At 38.7% G+C, this 23,256-nt stretch overlaps 1 protein-coding gene across 2 annotated transcripts in view; it reads left to right on the top strand.

The window, feature by feature from the left end:
• The window catches only part of FMN2 (formin 2), a 398,539-nt gene that overhangs the window by 184,378 nt on the left and 190,905 nt on the right, over positions 1-23,256 (top strand). For both annotated transcript variants that reach the window (XM_005539682.4, XM_065542730.2), the window contains exon 8: positions 22,784-22,845. In XM_005539682.4, coding sequence (XP_005539739.3) covers positions 22,784-22,845 — 62 coding nt within the window. The remainder of the gene's footprint in view (positions 1-22,783; positions 22,846-23,256) is intronic.

Here is a 23,256-nt window from a genome sequence, read left to right as displayed (position 1 = left end):
CGATCATAATAGGGAAGACTTACAGACATTACTATGCATAGGCTCACAACAACTGTATGAGGCAGGTGTTTTTATCTCCATCTTCAGGATGAAAGAACTGAGGCACAGAGTAGCAAAAGAAACTGAATCAGCAGGTGGTGGGGCTATGATCTAAACACAGGCATTCTGGGTCCAGGTCCATGTTCTGAACCTCTGCTGTACTTCCTGAGAACTCTCAATGTTATTTGTTCTATCAGTGGCTTAAGCTGGAAAAACAGTGCAGATTTTTTTTTTCCCCTGTGTGGTTCTTAGCTATAGAGCTAGTCTACTGGTTAGAGGCTATGGTTGCTGCGTGCAGTGCTTTAGTGTGGTACCATCTAGCTGGAGTACACATTCATCCTGTGTGTATGGGATTGGCCTGAGGGGGAAGGCAGAGGGGGCAGACACACACACACACACACACACACACACACACACGGAGAAGACTGCTGTCAGGTGACAAAGAGGTCATGTGATGGATAGCTTGAGAATTTGCTTTATTCCTTCTATTATTACCACTTGCTGCATCTTCTCTCTGAGTTCTGTGATTCACGTAACACTCAGGTGTTGGGGGATCTCTCTCTATGCCAACTTCTGTGCCAAGTAGAGAGATAAAGAAAATGCATGGAAAGTACTAGTGAAGTACTTTCATACGAATGTTAGGGTGTATAAGGGTGACTGATTTTATTGTTGTACTTACTAGTCCCTGTTGTTCCCACAAAGACAGATGCCAGCATTGACATTAACATCAGGGAGGCCGTCATTCATTCACTCCTACTGCCTTCTTTCCTTCCTTGATTTCTTCCAATGCTTCAGCATTCACTCAACATTAACTGTTTGCCTGCTTTGTGCCAATCTCCACTCCTGGCAGTGGGATACAGAAATAAAGACACAGAGACAAAAATCCGTGTCTGTGTTCCAGTAGAAGAAAAACAATTTTAATAGGTACCATGGGGGAAACAAACAAAAAAAAGGGAATGGAAATAAGGAGCACATCATGAGAGGTGAGGGAGGAGTCAGAGAAAGCTCAGTCGGAAGGTGACAGCTGAAGGCTATGACAGAAGGAACCCTATAAATATCTGAAGAAAGAGCATGCGAGGGAAAAGAACAGGCAACTGCAAGGATCCTGGGGTGACTGAAGGAGCAGCACGCTGCTGAGAGTGCCTGGAGAGAGCACTCATGGGGGAGAGAAGTGGAGACGTAATTTGGATAAATAATGGGGTCTGGGGGGAGGGAGGTCATGTAGCATCTTGCAGACTTTTTAAGAACTTTGGCTTTTACTCTAAGAAAGAGGAAATACTATTAGCGGGTTTAGGTAGAGGAACGATTGGTCTGATTTGCTTTCCAAGGGATGCTCTGCGGTGTGCAGAAAATCGAGAACGAGGGAGGTAGGCAAGAAGAGCGGTGAGGAGACTATCACAGCAACAGATGTGAGATGCTGGCGACCAGGACCAGAGTGGGAGCAGTGGAGGTGTGTGAGATATCAGATTCCTAATATGTTTCGAGGGTGGAGGCAACAGGTTTTGGTGATGTAGATTGTGAGAAAAAGATAGGACTGCAGGATTATTGGCCTGAGTTAATGAAAGATTGTCATTGCATTTACTGAGATAAGGAAAACTGCAGAAAGCAGGTTTGGGAGGGAAGATCAGCAACTCCAGGTCAGATCTTGTTTGCTTGAGAGAGAATGGAAAGACAGTGATTTGGAGACTACGGGTATAGACTTTTTGCTGAGATGAAATGCGTGAACCTGGTGGCATAGCTATAGCTGGTAGGGGAAATTGGGGTCAAGAAAGGGCGTTCTTTTTTTTAAGTTTATTTTTTTTCCTTTCTTATACTTTAAGTTCTGGGATTCATGTGCAGAACATGCAGGTTTGTTACATAGGTATACACGTGCCATGGTGCTTTGCTGCACCCATCAACCCGGCATCTACATTAGGTATTTCTCCTAATGCTATCCCTGCCCTAGCCCCCACCCCTCAACAGGCCCCAGTGTGTGATGTTTCCCTGTGTCCATGTGTTCTCATTGTTCAATTCCCACTGAGGAATGAGAACATGCAGTGTTTGTTTTTCTGTTCCTGTGTTAGTTTGCTGAGAATGATGGTTTCCAGCTTCATCCATGCCCCTGCAAAGGACATGAACTCATCCTTTTTTATGGCTGCGTAGTATTCCATGGTGTATATGTGCCACTTTTTTTTTTATCCAGTCTATCATTGATGGGCATTTGGGTTGGTTCTAAGTCTTTGCTATTGTGAACAGTGCTGCAATAAACATATTTGTGCATGTGTCTTTATAGTAGAATGGTTTATAATCCTTTGGATATATACCCAGTAATGGGATTGCTGGGTCAAACAGTATTTCTGGTTCTGGGTCCTTGAGAAATTGCCACACTATCTTCCACAATGGTTGAACTAATGTACACTCTCACCAACAGTTTAAAAGCGTTCCTGTTTCTCCACATCCTCCCCAGCATCTGTTGTTTCCTGACTCTTCAATGCTCACCATTCTAACTGGTGTGAGATAGTGTCACCCTGTGGTTTTTGATTTGCATTTCTCTAATGATCAGTGATGATGAGCTTCTTTTCCTACGTCTGTTGGCTGTATAAATGTCTTCTTTTGAGAAGTGTCTGTTCGTATCCTTCGCCCACTTTTTGATGGGAAAGGGCATTCTTAAGTAGAAAGTGTAGCCTGTTTGTTATCCATGCAAATGACCTCTGAGGAATGGAAGAATCCAGCGTATAAGAGGGATCAAGCCAAACATGGTGGCTCACACCTGTAATCTCGGCACTTAGGCAGGCTAAGGCCAGAGGATTGCTTGAGGGGTTTGAGACCAGCCTGGGCAATCCCTATCATTTCTGCTAGGGAAGTACAGTATGATTGCTGGGCAGCAGTGAAGAGACCACCTGAGGTTAGTGGCCATGATTTTAAGGCTGGTTTGAATTTTCTCTGCGATGTTTAGCTGTGCAGGACACAGGCATTAGAATAGGTGAAGAGGTTGTTTTAACAAGGGTTGAGGTCTTGTCATTTGCGTATGATATTTTATTATAGAGGAACTAAAGGGTATATATGACCTGGGAAGGCATGAATAATGGTGCGTGGTTAAGAATTTGTGTTAGGATGTAAGAGAAGAGTGTGAGGGACAATATAATTTGGGGAGAAGCTTCATGTGTCCTGGTGAAATTGATTAGAACACTTTGACCCTACCTTGCAGGTTAAGTAGAGGATAACAATGCACTTGAGATGAGTCAATCATCTGAAATAATCATGTGAACCCTTAGTTGCACCAAAGCAAAAGGAAAATGTACAATTGTTAGCGGAAGATGCAGTTATTTATTGGGGTGTGTGTCAATGTTTCCTTCCTTTTCCAAATGAGACCCCATTTGCCACCAAGATCGTCATGGCACAGACTACACAGGCTGCTCAATTATCCACAATCACGTACGTTTGTAAAATATCCTCAAGATTATATCCTGCTTGAATCTACTATGTTGCATGTAGAGTATTTCTAGATGGATAAGAATTAGATCAAGTGGAAAGTCGAGGACAAAGAGAAATGTATTCTATATTGAGCATATTTTATATTGTTAATGACTCTGTCTGGAAAGGGGGCAGAATGCTCAATATTGCCTCATTTTCTCATCAAACTTGACACTAGTTCACCTGGGAAATTGCATTTCCAAGTTGTTTTAAATTAGGAAGTTGTTTTAAAATCAGGCTGTGTGTTTGTGTTTGCATTGTTTCCACTTAATCATTGATCCTGTTAAATGTTTCTTCCATACAGAGGAACATAAACAATAGTGGCTTTCTTGATTTCCTAACATTCATGTAAAGATAAGTTGGAAATATTATATTTAATATATGTAAAATACTGTAATTAAATGTAAACAGAAAATTCAATTACCATTTTGGTGGATTGTTGGATAATAACATTGAGTATTTGTCACAGTAGCCATTTGGAAGAGAATACAGATTGAGTTATTGATGGGATCCAAGTTGACACTAATTACTTCATTAGAAAACAAATATATTTCTTTTAATTCTTAGAATTTTTTGTTTTAAAATCTGGTATGATCAATCTGTTTTAGACCAACAGGTGTAAACTCTCCCAGACTCTAGGACTGCCATGTTTGAATACAGTTACATTGAACCTTTCTGCCTTTTTTTTTTTTTTAATAAATAGAGGGAGAAGGATGTGTTTTATCAAGATTATGCCTTACCCAACTTTAAGTACCTGCATCTTCTTTCTTTCTTTCTGTTTTTTTTTTTTTTTTTTTTTTTGAGACAGAGTTTCACTGTGTCACCCAGGCTGGAGTACAGTGGCATAACCTTGGCTTGCTGCAACCTCCGCCTCCCAGATTCAAGTGATTCTCTTGCCTCAGCCTCCCAAGTAACTGGGATTACAGGCACCCACCACCATGCCTGGCTAATTTTTTTGTGTTTTTAGTAGAAACGAAGTTTCACCATGTTAGCCAGCCTGGTTTTGAACTCTCGACCTCAAGTGATCTGCCCGCCTTGGACTCCCAAAGTGCTAGGATTACAGGTGTGAGCCACCGCACCTGGCCCGTACCTGCATCTTCTAACATTACCTTATTTACCAGAGTCAAGGCTTTTGAAATATTTAGATGTCTGGTAAATAATAAACTTAAAAATATTGAGTTCATTAAAAATGGAACTCAAATATTTACTTAAATTCTAATAGGCTTTACTGTTTTGTGAAATATTTGAAATGTTTAGAATAGTTACCAAAATGCACATTTTGCACTTTTGAGATGAATTATTTCTAATTCAAATGTACTTATCAGTGGTCCAATGAACCCTAATTCCTATTACACTGTGCATATATTAAGGCTTCTTGCTAAGTGCCCACTTTTAAAAGTTTATTTCATAACTCTATAAACAAGCATTTGGGGCTCCTGGCCTCACTGCAGCAGTGTGGCTTGAATGAGCATTTGTGGGGTCAGTTGTCATTATCTTGGCCACAATCTTTGGAGTGCTGTATTCCCATCATCGGCTGCACGTAGCACAAGGTCTGGGTGTCACAAAGACATGATGTCACTCTTCTAGCATCTGTGATACTCTTGAGTAGTAATTTCAGAATACTTAGTGAAAGGCTTAAAGTGTCGAAATACGATGAAGTCTGGGGAGTTAACTTTTAGCCTCAACTTGAACTCATTTATTCTGTGCCAAAGAGGAATTTGGGGGAGAGGTTGAATTTTCCTTTGTGGTAGCCTGGCAGATGAGGACAAATCCACTTACTCTCTTCTTTCCTCAGCTAGAAGAGACGAGGAATGGAAGGAGATTTGGTATTCCTTAGGAATTTTATTAATAGGAAATTGCTGCTTCTTTAACAATGAGGATCATAATTTCAGCTAAGATTAAATTTTAAGTGCTTTATTAAACTGTTTTAGCCACTAGCAACCGTTTTCCCTACACAGATACATTTAGATTGACTTTGCACATCTTGAAAATAAGAAACAAATGAAAATACAAAAGTATCTTTATATGTATACATTGTGAAATTTGAAGTCTGCATTGCTTTTTATTGGTTCAGTTTTCATGGGATTATTTATGTAGAGGAGCAGACAAGTAAAAGACCACAGCAGATTTCTGTAATGACGGAATGAGATTCCTGGCCTGTCAAGCCAGTAGGTGTGGGACTATGGAGAAAGTTCCTAAATTTTTGTCCAGTTATTTGAATGGAATCTTAAAGAGACATTTACTATTCATAGAGCAACCTGAGCTTGAACTGTAATTTTGTTCTAGTTGGACAGTGGGGGAAGAGAAGAGACTTGGAACTAGTGTTATATGAGGGACATGTCTGTGCTGAAAATTCATGGTGCTTGAGGTAGGTTAAACCTTCCTCCAACCAATGGTTTCCACCTAAGCTTTTTAACACAGTGATGCCCGTCCTGTATTTTTACTATTTGCACATATTGCGAGCAATTGAAGGATGTTAGGAAGCTCTGACAATAAAAATGGTTTTCTTTAATGAAAAAAAAATTCTAATGCCAAGAGGACAGATACATCTTGCTCAATTAAATCAAAATGTGTGGGACACCTCATTTCTGCAGTTGCAGAAATGCTGAAAGTCACTGGATATTTAAAGCAATGAAGGAGGAAGGGGTTGGGGTTGGGAAAAGCAAAATTGATACTCTTCTTTGTCAAGGCATCTCTGTTAAGAAGCAGGTGGTACTTACTGAACTCTGGAGAGAATGGGAAGTGTGAGGACAGCACAGTAAATAGAAGGAAAATTCCCTTAGCGGTTCACTTTCCATGCACGAGTCACCTCTGGAACTTTAATTAGAACTCAAAAATGTGAGTGGAGGAATTAGAATGAGGCCTTTCTATCTTATATTTGAAAAGTATTTATTTTACTTAGAAGCAACTTTTCATTCATTAAAAGCACATCAGATAAATCCTAATCTTTGAAACTCCTCCCCATATTTAACTCATTCCTCATTCCTCTAGACAAGGAAACATTAATTCTTACACATCAACATACACCTCAGAAGAAAAAAAAGAAACCTTCATTAACTGAACAAATATCAAAATGTGACTCAACATACACAAAAACCAGTGTATCGTAGTTTTGCATATATTAACTACATGTTGATGTAAATAAGAACAAAATTATTCCAAAGGGAGGGTGATAAATATGTGGGTGTTAGATTTTTCATGGTTTTAAACATATTGGAAATGTAATGAAACACAAGTTGATTAAGGTGATCTCTATAGTACAATGAAAGACATTACCTAGCATGACTAATTTTGGTATGTAAGCTCTGATCTTCTCAGTCATATGTTACAAATTCACAACTGAGTTTTCTTTTTTTTATGAATTTTTAATTTTTAGTGACCAAACCTCTTAGTTCTTCCGCCTACCTCAACACGTCTGCCAATATATAAATGTTCACATATACTAAAGAAGTTGAATATTTAAATGAAGTTTTAGGTGAACTATTTTAAAAAGGAGAAATGTTTCCCTTAAAACTGTGATTATAATCATTGTGTTTATAAATTCAAGCTTTTCTGTTTTAGGTTTCTTTCAGTGAGACATGTTTGTGTAGAATTACACTGAAAAAAGTATGATTCTTATGGGTATGAAAGTTATTTTGGCATAAGACATTTTAGATTTCTGATAGATTCTGGACTTATGGAGCAATATATATGCTTACATTCAAAATAAAGTTTATCCCTGTTCCCCTTTTAGAGCGTGTGTTAGAAAACAGTGGCAAAATGTGATCCGAGAGTTAGGGTTCTATTTCCAGGGGAACTCACTAAGCCCTCTTTTACAAGAGCGTAAATGTTTACCTAAGCAAGAAGGTGAAGTCTGTTATGCCCAATAAAGGACATTTTGCAGTGCTGGTTTACGGAAAACATTCAACAGACAGTGGGTGTTTTACATAAAGTACAGTGCGTTGTTTGAAACTCTTTGCTCATCTATACACTATGCTTAAAATAAACACTATCTGGGAATATACCAGTCTTTTTTTCTACCTCCCTTATTCCACACCCTAGATTTTGTCACCTGCCAAAGTCAAATAAACCTTATCTAAACAGTTGAGATAAGCGCCGAGTCATACCCAGTATGGTCAAATCAACAAACCTCTCCAAAAACAGAAATGAAATACAATATCGCTAGATTAAACAGTCTACAATGGTAATCATGTTTGCATTTAAAGATTTTATTCCAAAAGGATCACAGTCTTGGTATCCATTTTTTTTCCTCCCGCCTAGACAAGACGGCGACATACTGACTCAAACAAAATGCATTTGTTCTCTAACAATTTAACTTGTACAGCTCTTATAAACAAGGCCCATAGGTGTATGAAGCCTACCGACTTAATCAGTAACTTATGTCGTTAACCTTGTATAAGCAAGTATGCTTGAGATGTACCAGTGTTGGATTGTGTATTGGATTTAGTTTTTTCTTGCAGGAAAGCCTTTCTTTATGTAGCCTAAGCTCAAAGTCTATGGCATTCTGGGATTTTATTCTCTGTACCTTACAGTAAAGCTCCACCATGCTAAACTGTTCAAAAAGAGCAGCTAGTAAAAATTCAGGTGATTTCTAAATTACAAGATATTATAAAAAATGCAGTTTTCTTCCTTTTTAGGACATACGGTATTTTCACTGTTTGATAACAAGGCGTAAACTCTACTAGGGCAGGAACTATGTCTGTCTGGTTTATGCTGTATCCTCAGGGTGCACAAGAGTACCTAGCTTAGAGTTAGAATTCTGAATATTTGTTCAATGAATGGTGTTTCCCAGAAGATATTCTGTCTTCTTTGTGGCTGAATAAAAATATTTTGTAATTATTACATTAATTTCTGACATTTAAACGCATGTCTCTCAAGAGAGTACATTTTTGTCTTACAATTATTAATAAATGGTCCCCTTTCAATATCATACCATTTAATTAGCAAACTTTAAAATATGCAATAAAGGAAGGACAAATGTCACAATATCACTGTCATTTTTTGGTAATATCTCTAAGGTATTGTCATTTGTGCATTTCTTACTGTAGAGCAATTTATACACTGACTGCTGGTTTGAAAATAACCCATTTTTCCACTATTCTTTAAGCAGATCTTCATTTAGTTTGGTTCATGAAATTGGGAATTAGCCCAGTTGTATATAGATGCATGATTTGAATATACTGTCCTTTTATTTTTAAGGTCCAAACAATAATACGAAAATTATACTCTTATTTTCCAATTTATATTTTGCTTTATGACAGCAAATACATCTAGAAAGGTATATGTGCTATTTAGACATTGACCAAAAACTAAAGAACCTTTCAGTTTTGAGTGCCTGCTGTAACAAGGACTGTTTTCCACACGATAGAGGAATTACCTCTAATCTTTATAATATCCATTTAAGGGGATAATAACATTACCACTAATATGTCTATTTCCCATGTGAATAAACCAAAGCTCCGAGAGCTTACCAAGTCTCTCCAAGAGACACACAGCTGGTTAGTCACAGACCCATGTTTTTAGTTCAGGTCTATCTAAATCCAAAACACGAGGTCTAAGTCTCATGTAGTTCTGGAGAAAACCACAACTTTTGAGTTATTATATTGGTGAGTTAAGACTTCTCAGTAAACATGATACTGTGTAAACTAGGGCTTTGAATCAGAAGAGCAGTAATAAAATTTAGAAGTCTTTAAAAACAAGGAGTAGAATGCCATTATTTTAATTTGAGATCAACAGAAGAATGCTGTTGGTATATTTGCCATTTCACTGACCTTTATCGTGGTCTTTAGATAATCCAGAATTACTTGGAATAATACTCACGAGCGTGTGCAGGGTTTCAGGTGTAGGTTAAGAATGCCTGGCAGCACGTCTTCTGGCAAGATGCCCACGTTTGTGTGCGTACTCAGAGGCCCCAGGTTTCCAGGTGCCCAAGCATCTCAGTGGCGAGATGTAGAAAGAATGCAAATAGTATTTCCTTTCATCTTATTATCAAGTGTAAAATGTTCCGATGAATATGGTAGCAAGTGTCTTCCTTCCTGTGAAATGTTAGTTTTCATCAGCTGTTGGATATGTTCACGTAACTAATCCAAGCAAAATCAAACACAAATTTAAAAGTTGCTTGGCTACATCTTTAGAAAATTTTTGTCATGTAATATACATTTTGGAAGTTTTTAATGTAACTGCCCAGGTGTGCAGATTTTCAGTTGGGGATTCATGCATCGGCATTATATTCCTTCGAAAGGAATGCTGGGTATGACTCTTGACTCCATTGGCATCCAGTCGCACAGTGACATGCACCTCCTGAAGGTTTCTATGCTTTACTGAGTTTCAAATAAAGATTGGGGATGATCGTTCTAGGCATTTCTGCCAAACTATGTTTTTTTTCCTTCTTCCTTCTTACATCTTCCCAGCAGATTAAAACAGTAATAGAACCAAATAAAAATTAAGGCAGTCCTGAAAATAAAAATGGGCCCTTTGTATCCACCACAGATTGTAGATGTGGAGGAGGAAAAGGCTCCTTCCCTTCGTAATGTCTGTCCGTTGCTCTTTTCTTTGCAGTTCCTCTCCTCACTATTATTTAGAGGCTTGTGCTTGTAGTACCATTTGCAGCAGGTACTTTTGCTTATGCCAGTGTTTATTTGGCTTTCGCTTTCTCAGGCATTTCTGCCTTTGTGGATTTCTGGAGCCAATAAAGCAAATGTGTGAGTGATAGCTCCTTTCTTAAGGTTATCTATTATGACTTTTCTCTGGAGGTTCAGCAATGACTTTTGTTTTTCTACATCACACACTTCTTCAGTTGTCTGCTATATGCAGGACACTCTGGCATGATACAGTAATGTCTAAGACAAGATCTCTGCTATTAGGCTCTTCAGAATCTTCCTGGAGGAACCGAACACATACTTTCATACAATAGAAGGAATAGCTGGAGTGTATCAGATGACTTTTATTAATGTTAAAGGGTGGAATCCAGAGGTAGGGAAAGTCATGAGCGTTGGTACCTATGAAGTGTTTTAGAGATTACTTAGACTGGAGCTTGAAATTGCTATTTTGTTAGAAACAGCAGTTTGTCCACATTTAGAGCTACACTTTCCAGTTTCCCTCTCGTTCCGGGTGACCATAGGAAACTGATCCGGTCAGTGAGACGTAAGTAGAACTCTCCTAAAAATTTACGATTCATTGGCATTGCGCATTTCTTCTTGTTGCTTTCCTTTTTCCTCCTTTGTTTTGCCTGGAATGTGAGAGTGATGGCTGGTACAGTAGGAGCAATTGTTCCATGTGAGGAAAAGGAAAAGGCATATGAAGACCACTTAAAAATTTTGGGCCCTAACTTCTTTCAGCCCATGAATCAATGTCGACCTACCTTAGCTTTGTTCAAGTCCTATCTACTCAGATATTCTTTTACTTACTGCTGAAAACAATTTTTTAACTGATTCAAATGTGTTTAACACTTTGGCCATATTGTCATGTGGGTAATTGTCAGGATCTCATTCGTATTTCAAATAATCTTCATCACTATATTCTAACTAGATGCCCACATCACTCTCTAATGTGAGCCAATCTTTTAAGCTGGGGAGAGGATTGAGTTAGAAATCAGGAATGAATGACATTTCCCCCCCCCATCTAGACCTGTGTTTTTCATTTTGCTTCCTAATAAGCTTATAGATATTGGAATTCCGTTTTTATTTCTCTTTAATTCCACTAGAATACACATGATAGCCTCTATAAAAGCACTTTCCCTTCCCCAGCTGTCCAATCTTGGAATTCTTCGTCCATCTACACAACTTTTCCTCAACTTTATATTGTTTTGTCTTTTAACACCTAAAGACAGACACAAACTTAGCTGGGTAGGAAGAGGGAAATATTTCTATTATTAGATGAGGGGTTATAAAAGAAAGGCAGAAAAAGTTTCTAAGTTGTAATCTATCTTCTAGCTTCAGAGTCCCTGAAATTTTTAAGGACCTTTTCTGAGTCCTTAGAAATGTAAAAACTAATTGACAATGTAATGAGGGAGTTCTGTGAACATAAGGATCACCAGTGATACAGCTTCTGGCCGGGTTACAGTATGAACCAAGTGCTTTATATCTGGCAGGCATATGGTCAGAGGAAGTACGTGATTCTATGGTTTTTGTTAATCTTAACTCACTGGGATGTACTCTCAGGAACTGGTCAACCTTTTCTTTCCTGTTATTTGGATGTCGGCCTTCCTGAATTTGTCTAAATTTCTTGGCTTTTTCTCTTCTTTCCCTTTTTGATCTACTTTTGGGAAATTCTCACATTTATTTCCCAAATCTTCTATTGGGTTTTTCTGTTACCCTGTTTTTTGTTTGAAGAAACATTTTGTCCAATTAGGAGGGTGTTGCAAGAATTGCAGGCAATAGTCGGGAATGTCTGAGAATGGGGTGGTAGGGGTGGAGGTGGTGAGGTGAAGTCATATTCTGGATGTGTTTGGAATGTGAAGCCTGCACGATTCATGATATGTTGGATGTGGAAGGTGAGGGGAAGAGAGGAATTACTTACAGTTCCTCTGAACACCAAGCAGATGGAGGCTCCGTCATGTAAGACAGAAGAATACGTGTAGTGTGCTGCCTGTTAGACACCCAAGTGGTGATGCTGAGAAGGCTGTTGGTTCTGTAAGTGAGGAATTCAGGAAGGAGGTCGGAAGCTGGAGATGAAAGTGCCGGAGTATTTCAAGGCCAACATGAGAGTGGGTGAGACCACCAAGGCGGTGAGTATAGATAGAAAGGGTGGCGGTAGTCAGCCCTAGGACATTCCAAAAATGAGAGGTTAGGGAGAGAAAGAGCCAGCAGGGGAGACTGAGGAATGGGGAACCTAACAAGAAGGAGGAAGGGGAAGAGAGCGTTGTATCCTGGAAGCTAGGATAAACGTTTAGCACGTGTATCAGAAGGAAGGAATTTATAACTGTCACATGCTGCCAAGGGTTGAGAAATGTGCGTTTGGATTTCACAAGATCTAAAACACTGATGACTCAGTAATCAGAGCAAAGACTTGATGAGTGGGATTAGGAAGTGATGGGCAGAGAAGAATGTGGGGACAACAAGTATTGATGACACTTTGTAGGAGTTGGAGGAGTTTTACTGCTTTATTTTTTTTCCAGTTTTTTTGTTTTGTTTTGTTTTTCCCCCTCTGGTTTCTAACATCCCTTGTAGAGGCTTCCCATAGATGATTTGATCCTTGGCTGTCCTTGCTTAAGTTTATAAGGTGATGAGAAGTGCTGAGTCCTCATGTTGGGCTCTTGGACTTTGAGTTCAGTGTAGCATTTTCGATGTATGTTTTTTGTCAGGCATTCACCAACGTCTTTATCTTTTGGTCTTTTTTCCTGGGATGGAGAGATTTCCTGGAGACTTCCCATTTCTGGCTTGGGGAGTAAAGGCCTGTCTGGAAGTGTTGTGGACCCTAAGTTGGGGGAAGAGGGCTGAATGGAGGTATGGAGACTTTTGTATTCAACATGCAGGACTCCACATGGTCCCTGTGTATTCAGCAAAGCAACCTATCCTACAGTTGTGCTTGCTGTATCTTTGTCCAGAGATTTAGATTTAATTTCTCAAGAAAATCAACCTGGTGAAGTTGGGAAGGACTTTTTCAGAATAAGCATGTAACTGACTGGCAGCATTCACCCAGTGCTCCTTGTTTCTGGTATTCTTCACTTTACCCTCAGTTGGACAAGTACCCACTGCCAGTTCCTTCGCCTTCAGGGTTGGTGCTCACTTTCCTCAATGAAAGTTATGGCTTTATCATTTTAAGGTCTATGAAACAAGTACAGCTGGCTTCCACATTTCATTGCTGTCATCTCCTCTCCTTTCTTCCAGTCCTTATGGGTTTACTTTTTAAAATATGTTTTTACTATAGCTTTAGTGAAACTTCAGGAGAGGACAAAATCAAATGCATGTACTTACTGTGCCATCTTAATCAGAGATGCTTCCCAGCAATATGTACTAATACATATCACAGTGCAAATCGAATGAAGCAATCTGAATGTTAGGTGATGCTTTTAAGATTTAGACCATCTATTTCGTAGTCATTCACTTTCAAACTCTGTCACTTTGAGGATCTTTTACATCTGACAAGGCCGTTCTTTCTCTCGTTTGCACAAACTCTACCTTGTGCTTTTATTGTGGTGTAATTGTTGTGTAGTTATTTGTCAATGCGTCTTTCTACTTCATTATACTGTGAGCTCTTCTAGATGGGGGAGTGTGTATAACTCCAGATTCCCAAAATGTTTTGTAGGACATTTACCAAAGCGAAAACAAATATTGTCAGATACGTTTCAATTACTTACCCCCAAAATGTAAAAGTTTCTATTTCACTGAAATGTACAGTGAGACAAAAATTAACTGCTTATATGTCCTCTTCGTCCTGATTTTAAAGTCTAAATGACATGCTCCCTGCAGTTCCTAAGAGAGATCTCTTACAAAATGTGGTTTCCTGGTAGCTAGAGTAAGATGACAAACCTGACTCTTTTAAATGAGAGGATGCTTCTGATCTCTGCTACGTAAGATGGGTGTCTGCTCAAACAAAGATCTTTGCTTCTCAGCAGCTTGCAAAGCTAACTTCATCAAAGCTTTTCCTGTGGCTTCTGCATTTTAAATAGGGTAAAGATGCTTTCTTCAAGCCCTTATACTCTTTCTTCCTCTGCCAGTGAAAAGAGGGCATGAACCGTAAATGTGGGCTGATTTGTACTCATTTTGTGTTTAAGCTTCTGCTGACTCTACTTCTCTTTCCATATACTTTAACCCAAATGAGTGTTAATGGCTTCCCTCTGGTTAGTTGTTTAGTCTCCTCTGTTACTATCAGTAAAACTGAAACTGTCATTTTTCTTTTTGCTGAGAATGTTTTCAACCTGGTTCATCTGAAACCTCTCAATCTAAGATACTAATTTGGAGAGATATTTAAAAAAAGTTTCCATTATAGGATTGTGATATGGGTCATAATAATAACTACAACTGACATTTTCTGAGTGTTTGCTTTGTGCATGGCACTGCATTTTACTTTTATTATTTAATCTCCTGCAAGAACCTTGTAGGGAAGGTGCTCTTCTTATTAGGTCCATTTTGCAGATGAAGAGCCCAAGATGCTCCGGGTTATACAGATAAACAGTTGTATGGTCACCGTGCCCCACTGCCTTCCAGTGCCATCAGATGGCAATGTGACATGACATATTATTATCTTTGTGTTCTGTATTTTTGAATTATGATGTCAGCTAGAGTGAAGTTAGTTATTTATGAAAGGATAATCAGAGTGATCTCAAAGAATGATCAGTTTGTCCAGTAAAATTAAAGGCAGAGTTGATTTTCAGGAATTGCTAACCTCAGCCTGTTTTCGCCTTTCAACATTCACAGAATATGTTTTCCCAAGTCTTTTGTGTACTGGGTTCTTCTAGATATAGAAAGGATACAACAGTGAATGAAGCGTGACCATGTAATGGTGGAGGGAAGGGTCTGTCCATATTGTCTCAGACATCTCTGTATATCTGCAGATCATATCTCATATGATCTCTATTTATAGAAATGATGAGGTTTAGCTGATTTGATAGGTTATGCCGAAACCAGAAGCCAGCCTTCCTGACGAGTGCACTTTTTCTTTCCACTGAATCATGCTGCTTCTCCATGTCTTTTGTCAACCTAGAGCCTCATAAGAGAATAAAAACATTCGCATTAATAAAATTAACACAAGGTAGAGACCCATAGAGCAGCACAAGTTGGAACTTGAAGTCCAAGGAACAGAGAGCCATGGGTTAGCAATGTGTTGTGATGGGCAGCCCCTCAGATGGTCCCTGGAGATTCCCCACCTTCTGAGACTCGTGGTCCTGTGATATTCCCTACCCCTTCTATGTGGGCTAGACTCATGACTCACACTGAATAGAACAGAACAGAACAGGGGTGATGGGATGTCACTTCCAAAATAAGGCTATGAAGAGAAGGAGGCTCTGTCGTGCATGCCCTTTCTGTCTCACTCTAAGGGAAGCCAGCTACCGTGACAGTTGCCCTATGGAGAAGTCCATCTGGCAAGAAACTGAGTCAGACTTCCAGCCAACCAGTAGTGAGATGCCGAGGCCCTCAGCCTGAGGAACTGAATCCTGCCAACAGCCTGTGAGTAAGGCTGGAAACAGATCTTCCTGCAGAGCCTTCAGATGAGACCGTAGCCCCTGCCAACACCATGATTGCAGTCTTATGGGAGACCTTGAGGCAAAGTCCCCTAGCTGAGCTGCACCTGGATTTGTGACCCACAGAAAGTATGAGATAATCCATGTGTGCTCTTTAAGCCCCTAAGCTTTGGTGTAACTTGCCATGCAGAAATGAGTAACACACTTGGTAATAAACACTGTGAGATTTTCTAGTTTGAGGCATCTTTACCACCAGTTTAGCAGATCACACAGGAAAGATTGAAGTAGGTGACTGCAGTGGCTGGGATAAGTATTCATGGCTGATGGAAGGAAGGGGCCGTCATGCGCAGCCCTGAGAGACTGCTCCGGTCCTGTCTCATCCAACAGATCCCTGCTTTTAAAAAATATCAGTGTAAGGCAGGTACTAACACTGTTCCATAGCTAAAGTGTTGCATTCAACAAGAGTAATCCTATCATATTGAATTATACAAATAGGTTGGGCACCGTGGCTCATGCCTGTAATCTCAGCACTTTGGAAGCCTGAGGTGCGAGGATCACTTGAGGCCAGGACTTCAAGACCAGCCTGGGCAACACAGCAAGACCTTTGTCTCTACAAAAAAATTAAAACATAGAAATATTATCTGGGCGTGGTAGCATGTGCCTGTTGTCCCAACCACATGGAGAAGCTGAGGTGAGAAGATTGCTTGAACCCAGGAGTCTGAGACTGCAGCGAGCTATGATCATACCACTGCACCCTAGCCTGAGTGACAGAGTGAGAGCCTGTCACTCTGTCTCTCTCTAAAAAAAAAAAAGGGATTACACAAATAAAGAGAACTACTTAATCTGGCTACTCAAAATATGTGAAAGATCAACAAATTTGTCTAATAATGTTTCGTTGAAGTGCTTTGTTTTAAATGAGTTCCTTTTAAGGCACGCTCTTAAAATATGTCCTTTCCCTTCTGTGCAGTTCTTTGAAAGTGTAGAGACAGGATTCGTTTTATCATGTAAACATTCATACAGATAGATTACTTTGCTCTCTAGCCTGTGGGTAATTCAACATTTGTAGTAAGTTAGAATAAGAAGCATGTACCACATTTCTGGCGCTGACAGAGGCAGCCACGGAGGAGAACACGTTAATAGCAAAGACCAAGTGTCCAGCGATAGACACCTGCCTGCGCACGGCCAAGAGTGGGACTGTTTCTTAGGTTGCGTCTATAATGCTTGGTTGTTTTGAATTGCTTTTTCTTTTATTTTTTTAATGTAATGCAGTCATCAATCAAAACCTTAAACTCGAAAGAAAACAGATTTCTTTTTCTGTTTGGACATTTTGAGACATTTTAAATATCTTAGGTTAAATTGACTATTTGACTTCCAAATTGGCCATTTCATTTTTCATTTTTTAACAGCATGGTTTAACAACAATGACATTGGATCTTAGCGAGTTCATACGGGTGGAGTTCATGACTAGAAGAGCTATTGTGATCTTAACTTTTAACTATTGAATGCAAATGTTTAGTCCGGAACCTAGTTTTAATCTAGCACCTAGTTTTAATCTAATTTCTGAACCAGCGTGCTTACAGGTAATATACACCTTAAAATTAATCACACCTATTAATCCAAGGCTTTCTGAATTATCTTTCTACCATATAATCACGTATTTTCTCCACATGATAAGCATATGCTATAAACAAAAGTTATCCCACTTGATAAAGTCTCAGAGAAGTTTAGTGTCTTGATCAAAGACACACAGCTAATTGATATGAAAGCCTGAAAGATTACTATGTTCTTCTACTCTTTATCTAGACATTGGCATTTGATAAAATTGTAGACAAGAATTGCTATCTATTTTGGCCTGGAGTGATGTCTGTTTGTTTGTTTGTTTGTTGAGACAGAGTCTGGCTCTGTCACCCAGGCTGGAGTACAGAGGCACTATCTTGGCTCACTGCAACCCTCCACCTCCCATGTTCAAGTGATTATCCTGCCTTAGCCTCCCAAGTAGCTGGGACTACAGGCACGCACCACCATGCCTGGCTAATTTTTGTATTGTTAGTAGAGACAGGGTTTCACCATGTTGGCCAGGCTGGTCTTTCCTGACCTCAGGTGATCCGCCTGCCTTGGCCTTCCAGAGTGATGGGATTACGTACAGGCGTGAGCCACTACGTCCAGCTGGAGTGATTAGTAACACGTGGTGGTTTGTAGGTTGTTTAAAGGAAGTGGTAAATATCTCCATTGTTGTAATCCTGGAAAGTTAGCATATTTGACAAGTAAGTGAATAATCTTTTAATGTGCAAAAAGGGTCAGTGGTTCCTCTTAACACCTTTCTCCTTGAATCCACTCACCTACAAACAGAACAGATGCTTCCTGGTTAAATGTATTTATATTATTTATATATATATATTTTTTATTATTATACTTTATGTTCTAGGGTACATGTGCACAGTGGGCAGGTTTGTTACATATGTATCATATGTATACATGTGCCATGTTGGTGTGCTGCACCCATTAACTCATCATTTACATTAGGTATATCTTCCAGTGCTATCCCTCCCCCGTCCCCCCACCCCACAACAGGCCCCGGTGTGTGATGTCCCCATTCCTGTGTTCAAGTGTTCTCATTGTTCAATTCCTACCTATGAGTGAGAACATAAGGTGTTTGGTTTTCTGTTCTTGCGATAGTTTGCTGAGAATGATGGTTTCCAGCTTCTTCCATGTCCCTGCAAAGGGCATGAACTCATCCTTTTTTATGGCTGCATAATATTCCCTGGTGTATATATGCCACATTTTCTTAATCCAGTCTGTCATTGATGGACATTTGGGTTGGTTCCAAGTCTTTGCTATTGTGAATAGTGCTGCAATAAACATACGTGTCCATGTGTCTTTATAGTAGCAAGATTTATAATCCTTTGGGTATATACCCAGTAGTGGGATGGCTGGGTCAAATGGTATTTCTAGTTCTAGATCCTTGAGGAATCACCACACTGTCTTCCACAATGGTTGAACTAGTTTACAGTCCCACCAACAGTATAAAACTTCCTATTTCTCCACAGCCTCCCCAGCATCTGTTGTTTCCTGACTTTGTAATGATCGCCATTCTAACTGGTGTGAGATGGTATCTCATTGAGGTTTTGATTTGCATTTCTCTGATAGTTAGTGATGATGAGCATTTTTTCAAGTGTCTGTTGGCTGCAGTATTTATATATATTTTTAAGAAAGTGATTAAAACTGCATTGTAGACCTGCAGGGGTTGGGTGGGTGTGGGGATTGTAATGAGTCCCAGACAAGGATAGGTGTTACTCTTAAAGCAGCAAGGAGGAAATGAGTGTGAGATATCTGACCTCTAATCTGAAGTATAATCACATTAACACCTTGCTGAGTATTAGAGGATAAAGTAATCTGAACTCAACATTTATCACTGAATATTCTTTTAAATTTTGGATTTATCTGAAATCTAGTCTTCTGCTTAATCATTTAAATGCTAATAAATAAGACAGAGTATAATGAACAAGCCCTGGTAGTTCTATACCAGGCTCTCTTGTTTCATTCCAATGGTTTATCATTCAGATAAAGGTTCCATCCCTCAGTAGATACAGTTGGAATGGTTTTTTTGTTTGTTTTTTTTGTTTGTTTTTTGTTTGTTTGTTTGTTTTTGGATACACGAGGAAGCTAAAACACAAATAGAAAAAAGTCAACACAAGCACATGTATGTTTATTGCGGCACTATTCACAATAGCGAAGACTTAGAACCAACCCAAATGTCCATCAGTGACAGACTGGATTAAGAAAATGTGGCACATATACACCAGGGAATACTATGCAGCCATAAAAAAGGATGAGTTCGTGTCCTTTGCAGGGACATGGAAGAAGCTGGAAACCATTATTCTCAGCAAGATTTTCTTGGGCTTGATAACAAGGCTTACTTGAGTAGGAAAGATGTTCTAATAGTTGAATTTATGTGAAAAGTTGACATGCGGAAGTAACATGAAGCAACTACATGTCAGACCCTTTTACTTCTTATTGCCTCTGAGCCCCACGAAAACCCCAAACCAAAACTTGGCTAATATTTTCCATTATTTCCTTGCCCCTGCCCCATAAAGGAACTAAAACTTTAAAAAGTAACTTACTTGAAGTAATGCAGCAGCAAATAAAAGTTTAAATTTCAACTTAGTTTAGTTTGATTCCATGTTCTATGTTTGTTCCACATCAGGAAACTGTATCTTGTGAAAATAATATTCCCTAGCCGGGCATGGTGGTGGTCGCCTGTAGTCCCAGCTACTCGGGAGGCTGAGGCAGGAGAATGGCGGGAACCCGGGAGGTGGAGCTTGTAGTGAGCCGGGATCGCGCCACTGCACTCCAGCCTGGGTGAGAGAGCCAAACTCCATCTTAAAAAAAAAAAAAAAAATGATGATGATGATGATGATAATAATAATAATAATAATAATATTCCCTTTGGAGGAACAATCACCTTGATATAATTTCAATACCCAGGTTCTTTCCTCCCAAACAAGCCTGAAATTTTGGACTTGGAACCAAGAAATTTCTGAGAAGTTTTTTCTTTGAATCTTGTTGCCACCTAAATAAATAAATACATAAATAAGTAAATAGGTAAGTACATAAGTAAATAAGCAAAAAAATAAAAATAAAAAATACATCCAGTCATTCTTAGCATGATCTAGAACTCTGATCATGGCATTCTCTGTGCATTACCAGTTGTCTGCAGACTTTCAAGGCTGGGCTATTCAGCACATTCCCACCCAAATAGCTCCAACTTCAAACCATTATTACTCAAGTAACTGTTAACCCTTCTAGTAAACTAGTGTAATCCCTGATGTATAGGAAACACCTTACATTTGTTGAATACATTTGGGAATGCTTATCTTATTTCCTTGATTTTAGAATTTCATCCATTGAAAATGTACCATTGACCAAATCACAGATTTTAAGGAAGGGAGCATTGGAAGGCACTACTAAACATCTACTAACATAGACATTTTGATCTAAGTCCTGATTTCTGAAATGTTAGCATGTGCTTTTTAAATTGAGGAGGAAGTATGGCACTTCGATAATTTTAATCTTTCCCAAATTACTTCTTTTACCTTTATTTCCTATCTAGAATTTTGATCACTGCCTCCATTCATCTGTCAGTATGTAATGTTTCTTTCTTTTTGGCTACAGAAGCATGATTAGATTTTGCCCTGAAAAATGCTCATTCCCATTTGAATTGTGTTAACTTCTCTCATGCCAACTAGGGGGAAATTATGTGGCGAAACAGTAACAGTGTTGCTTTCCAGTGAGATTTTCTGTGGATGAGATTTCATGAGTTAGGACCCTTTGAGAACTTGTTTAGGAGCACATAACATGTATTAAGATATTCATTATTAAGAATGTTCTTTTGATTTCATGTATATGACATTGCATGAGATACCTTTCTTAATATTCTTTCAATCTCATGTATATGACATTGCATGAGATAGAAAGATGAGAAACCTCATGATATTCACAAGTAAAGTTTTATGTGGGGAAAACTTGTGGGAATAATAGTATGGTTTAAAATGATGGATAAAGTCAAAGGACAATTGTGTAGTTTATGAGCTTTGAATTGATCATGAACAATTTTATTGTGTTTCTTTGCCTTGTTCTGGGGATGAAATCTGACACCAAGTTGACCCCTCGCATTTCCTTTATAGTTTTCTTATCATGTAGAGAATTACTGGATTATTAACTAGCTAATGAATTCCAAAATCAGAAACCTTTGGATTCACTGCAAGATTTTCTTGAAGAGCTAGACTCTGCACAAATCGGAAGAAGATAATTCCATACATAAATTTACTGTTTTTACTCGGGTTTTATGCATTTCGTTACATATTATCACAGCAAAATTATTAGATAATCCCTTTTAATTAATTTTTGAAATATGGTCAAAGGTAGTTGGACTTTGCCTTTACTACTTTGAAACATTAAAGTTCATGATGTGTTTGCCTTATATGGTCTAAAGAATAAGATCTGTCAGAGACTCTTAGATATGTATTTCAGATCTGATTTTTTTTTTTGGAAATTGAGATAGTGGATTATTATTAGGATAGAAGTATCATATTCTACTTGGTACAATATTTTTTTGGTGAATCTGGGCTCTGTTCCCAGCTCCAAATCCAAATGCTAAATTACCTAGTTTAGTTTTCTCATCCATCCTATACTTCCATTTCCCACTTGTCTTTTTAAATTCTTTCTTGGGGTTTTGCCAGAGTCAACTAGAAAATGTCTCATGTGAAACTTTGAGAGAAGAGACATTGTAAAATGCCTCTGTTATCGAAATAAATATATCCAGTTTGTGATTATTCACTTGGTGATTTTTGTCCCGGAAATTTTTAACTCCCCAAGAGCTTCACTGGCTACTTGGCACAAATTCTATCAAGGCAAATTCACCTTGTTTCTACCAAATATCCATGTAGAAAATGCAGAATGATTTGTATTAACCTATGCCTAAACCAAATAATAATGCATACCTACTCCAAAATACAGTACAAATTTCCCCAGGCAACAAATGCATAAAGAAAATACTACTGTTTTGTCTATGATCTATCCTGCTTCTTCCTTGTATAACCATGGGTAGTATATATTTTAAGGATGGATTTTTAAGGTACGATCTGTGCTAATATCACTACCAGTATAAAAGAGTCATCCTTTGATTATAATATTTTGAGGAATTCTAACAGGAAATGCACCCATCATTTTTACACTAAGTCCATCCGTTTAATGATTAGATTTCACCTTTGTCAAATGTTCTAGATAAGCTGGCAAATTTAAACGTATATTGGTATAAAACTGGGATGTAGCACTCACCAGAGTGATTTGCTTACTTTGCTGGTATGAAGCAGATTTTTCAAATTCATTCAGTTGGGCTCGAAAAACAGACCTCACAGTTTCTCTCTGACCTTTGCCTGGGCCATTTTCATGGGATTTAGTATTTGTGGAGCAAGTGAAAGCTTTAACACTTGACACCTGGCCCAGTGAAATTCCTGCTGCAGGCTTTGCAGTGGGGGCAAGGGGAAACATTGAAGTTAAAGCCCCTACTTCCTCTGGCTGCTGGCCCATGAGCCTGCTGCCTGAGATGGTCAAACATCTTTGCACAGGTGGCTTATGGCAATTTATATTCTTCTTTTTTTTTTTCCACAGCTGTTGTGAACTTGGATAATTCTGTGGTTGACCTGGAGACCCTTCAAGCTCTCTATGAGAATGTGAGTAATAGAAGGAATTTTATGTGTGAGTATATAATATGTACACAGTACACATCTATGTGCACCTATAGGCTCTTTGCTTTAAGGTCCTCTAAAGACATTTGATCTGAGTGTAGTGAATTTGCCTAAGTAGGCGTTTGTTGCAATACTTTCTAGGAACATATCAAACAAATGTGTGGTTTGAAAAATTGTGAATAAAATCATGTTGCCTATAAGGTAATTCATGATTTTTTAAATTTAAATAATAATCAGTACTAATGTGGGGCCTAATTTGAGCCAAGCATTGTTCTGTGCACTACACACACACACGCACGCACACAGACACACACTCTCACTCACACACACTTAAAATTTTAAAATATTTAATTGAAAAAGATTGAATACATTCCAGGTGTATGTGTTGAATATATT

Source organism: Macaca fascicularis, chromosome 1 (assembly GCF_037993035.2).
Source record: "Macaca fascicularis isolate 582-1 chromosome 1, T2T-MFA8v1.1".
Taxonomy (NCBI): Eukaryota; Metazoa; Chordata; class Mammalia; order Primates; family Cercopithecidae; genus Macaca; species Macaca fascicularis.
Note: the sequence above shows the minus strand (reverse complement) of the source record. Positions and strands in the feature narration are given on the sequence as shown.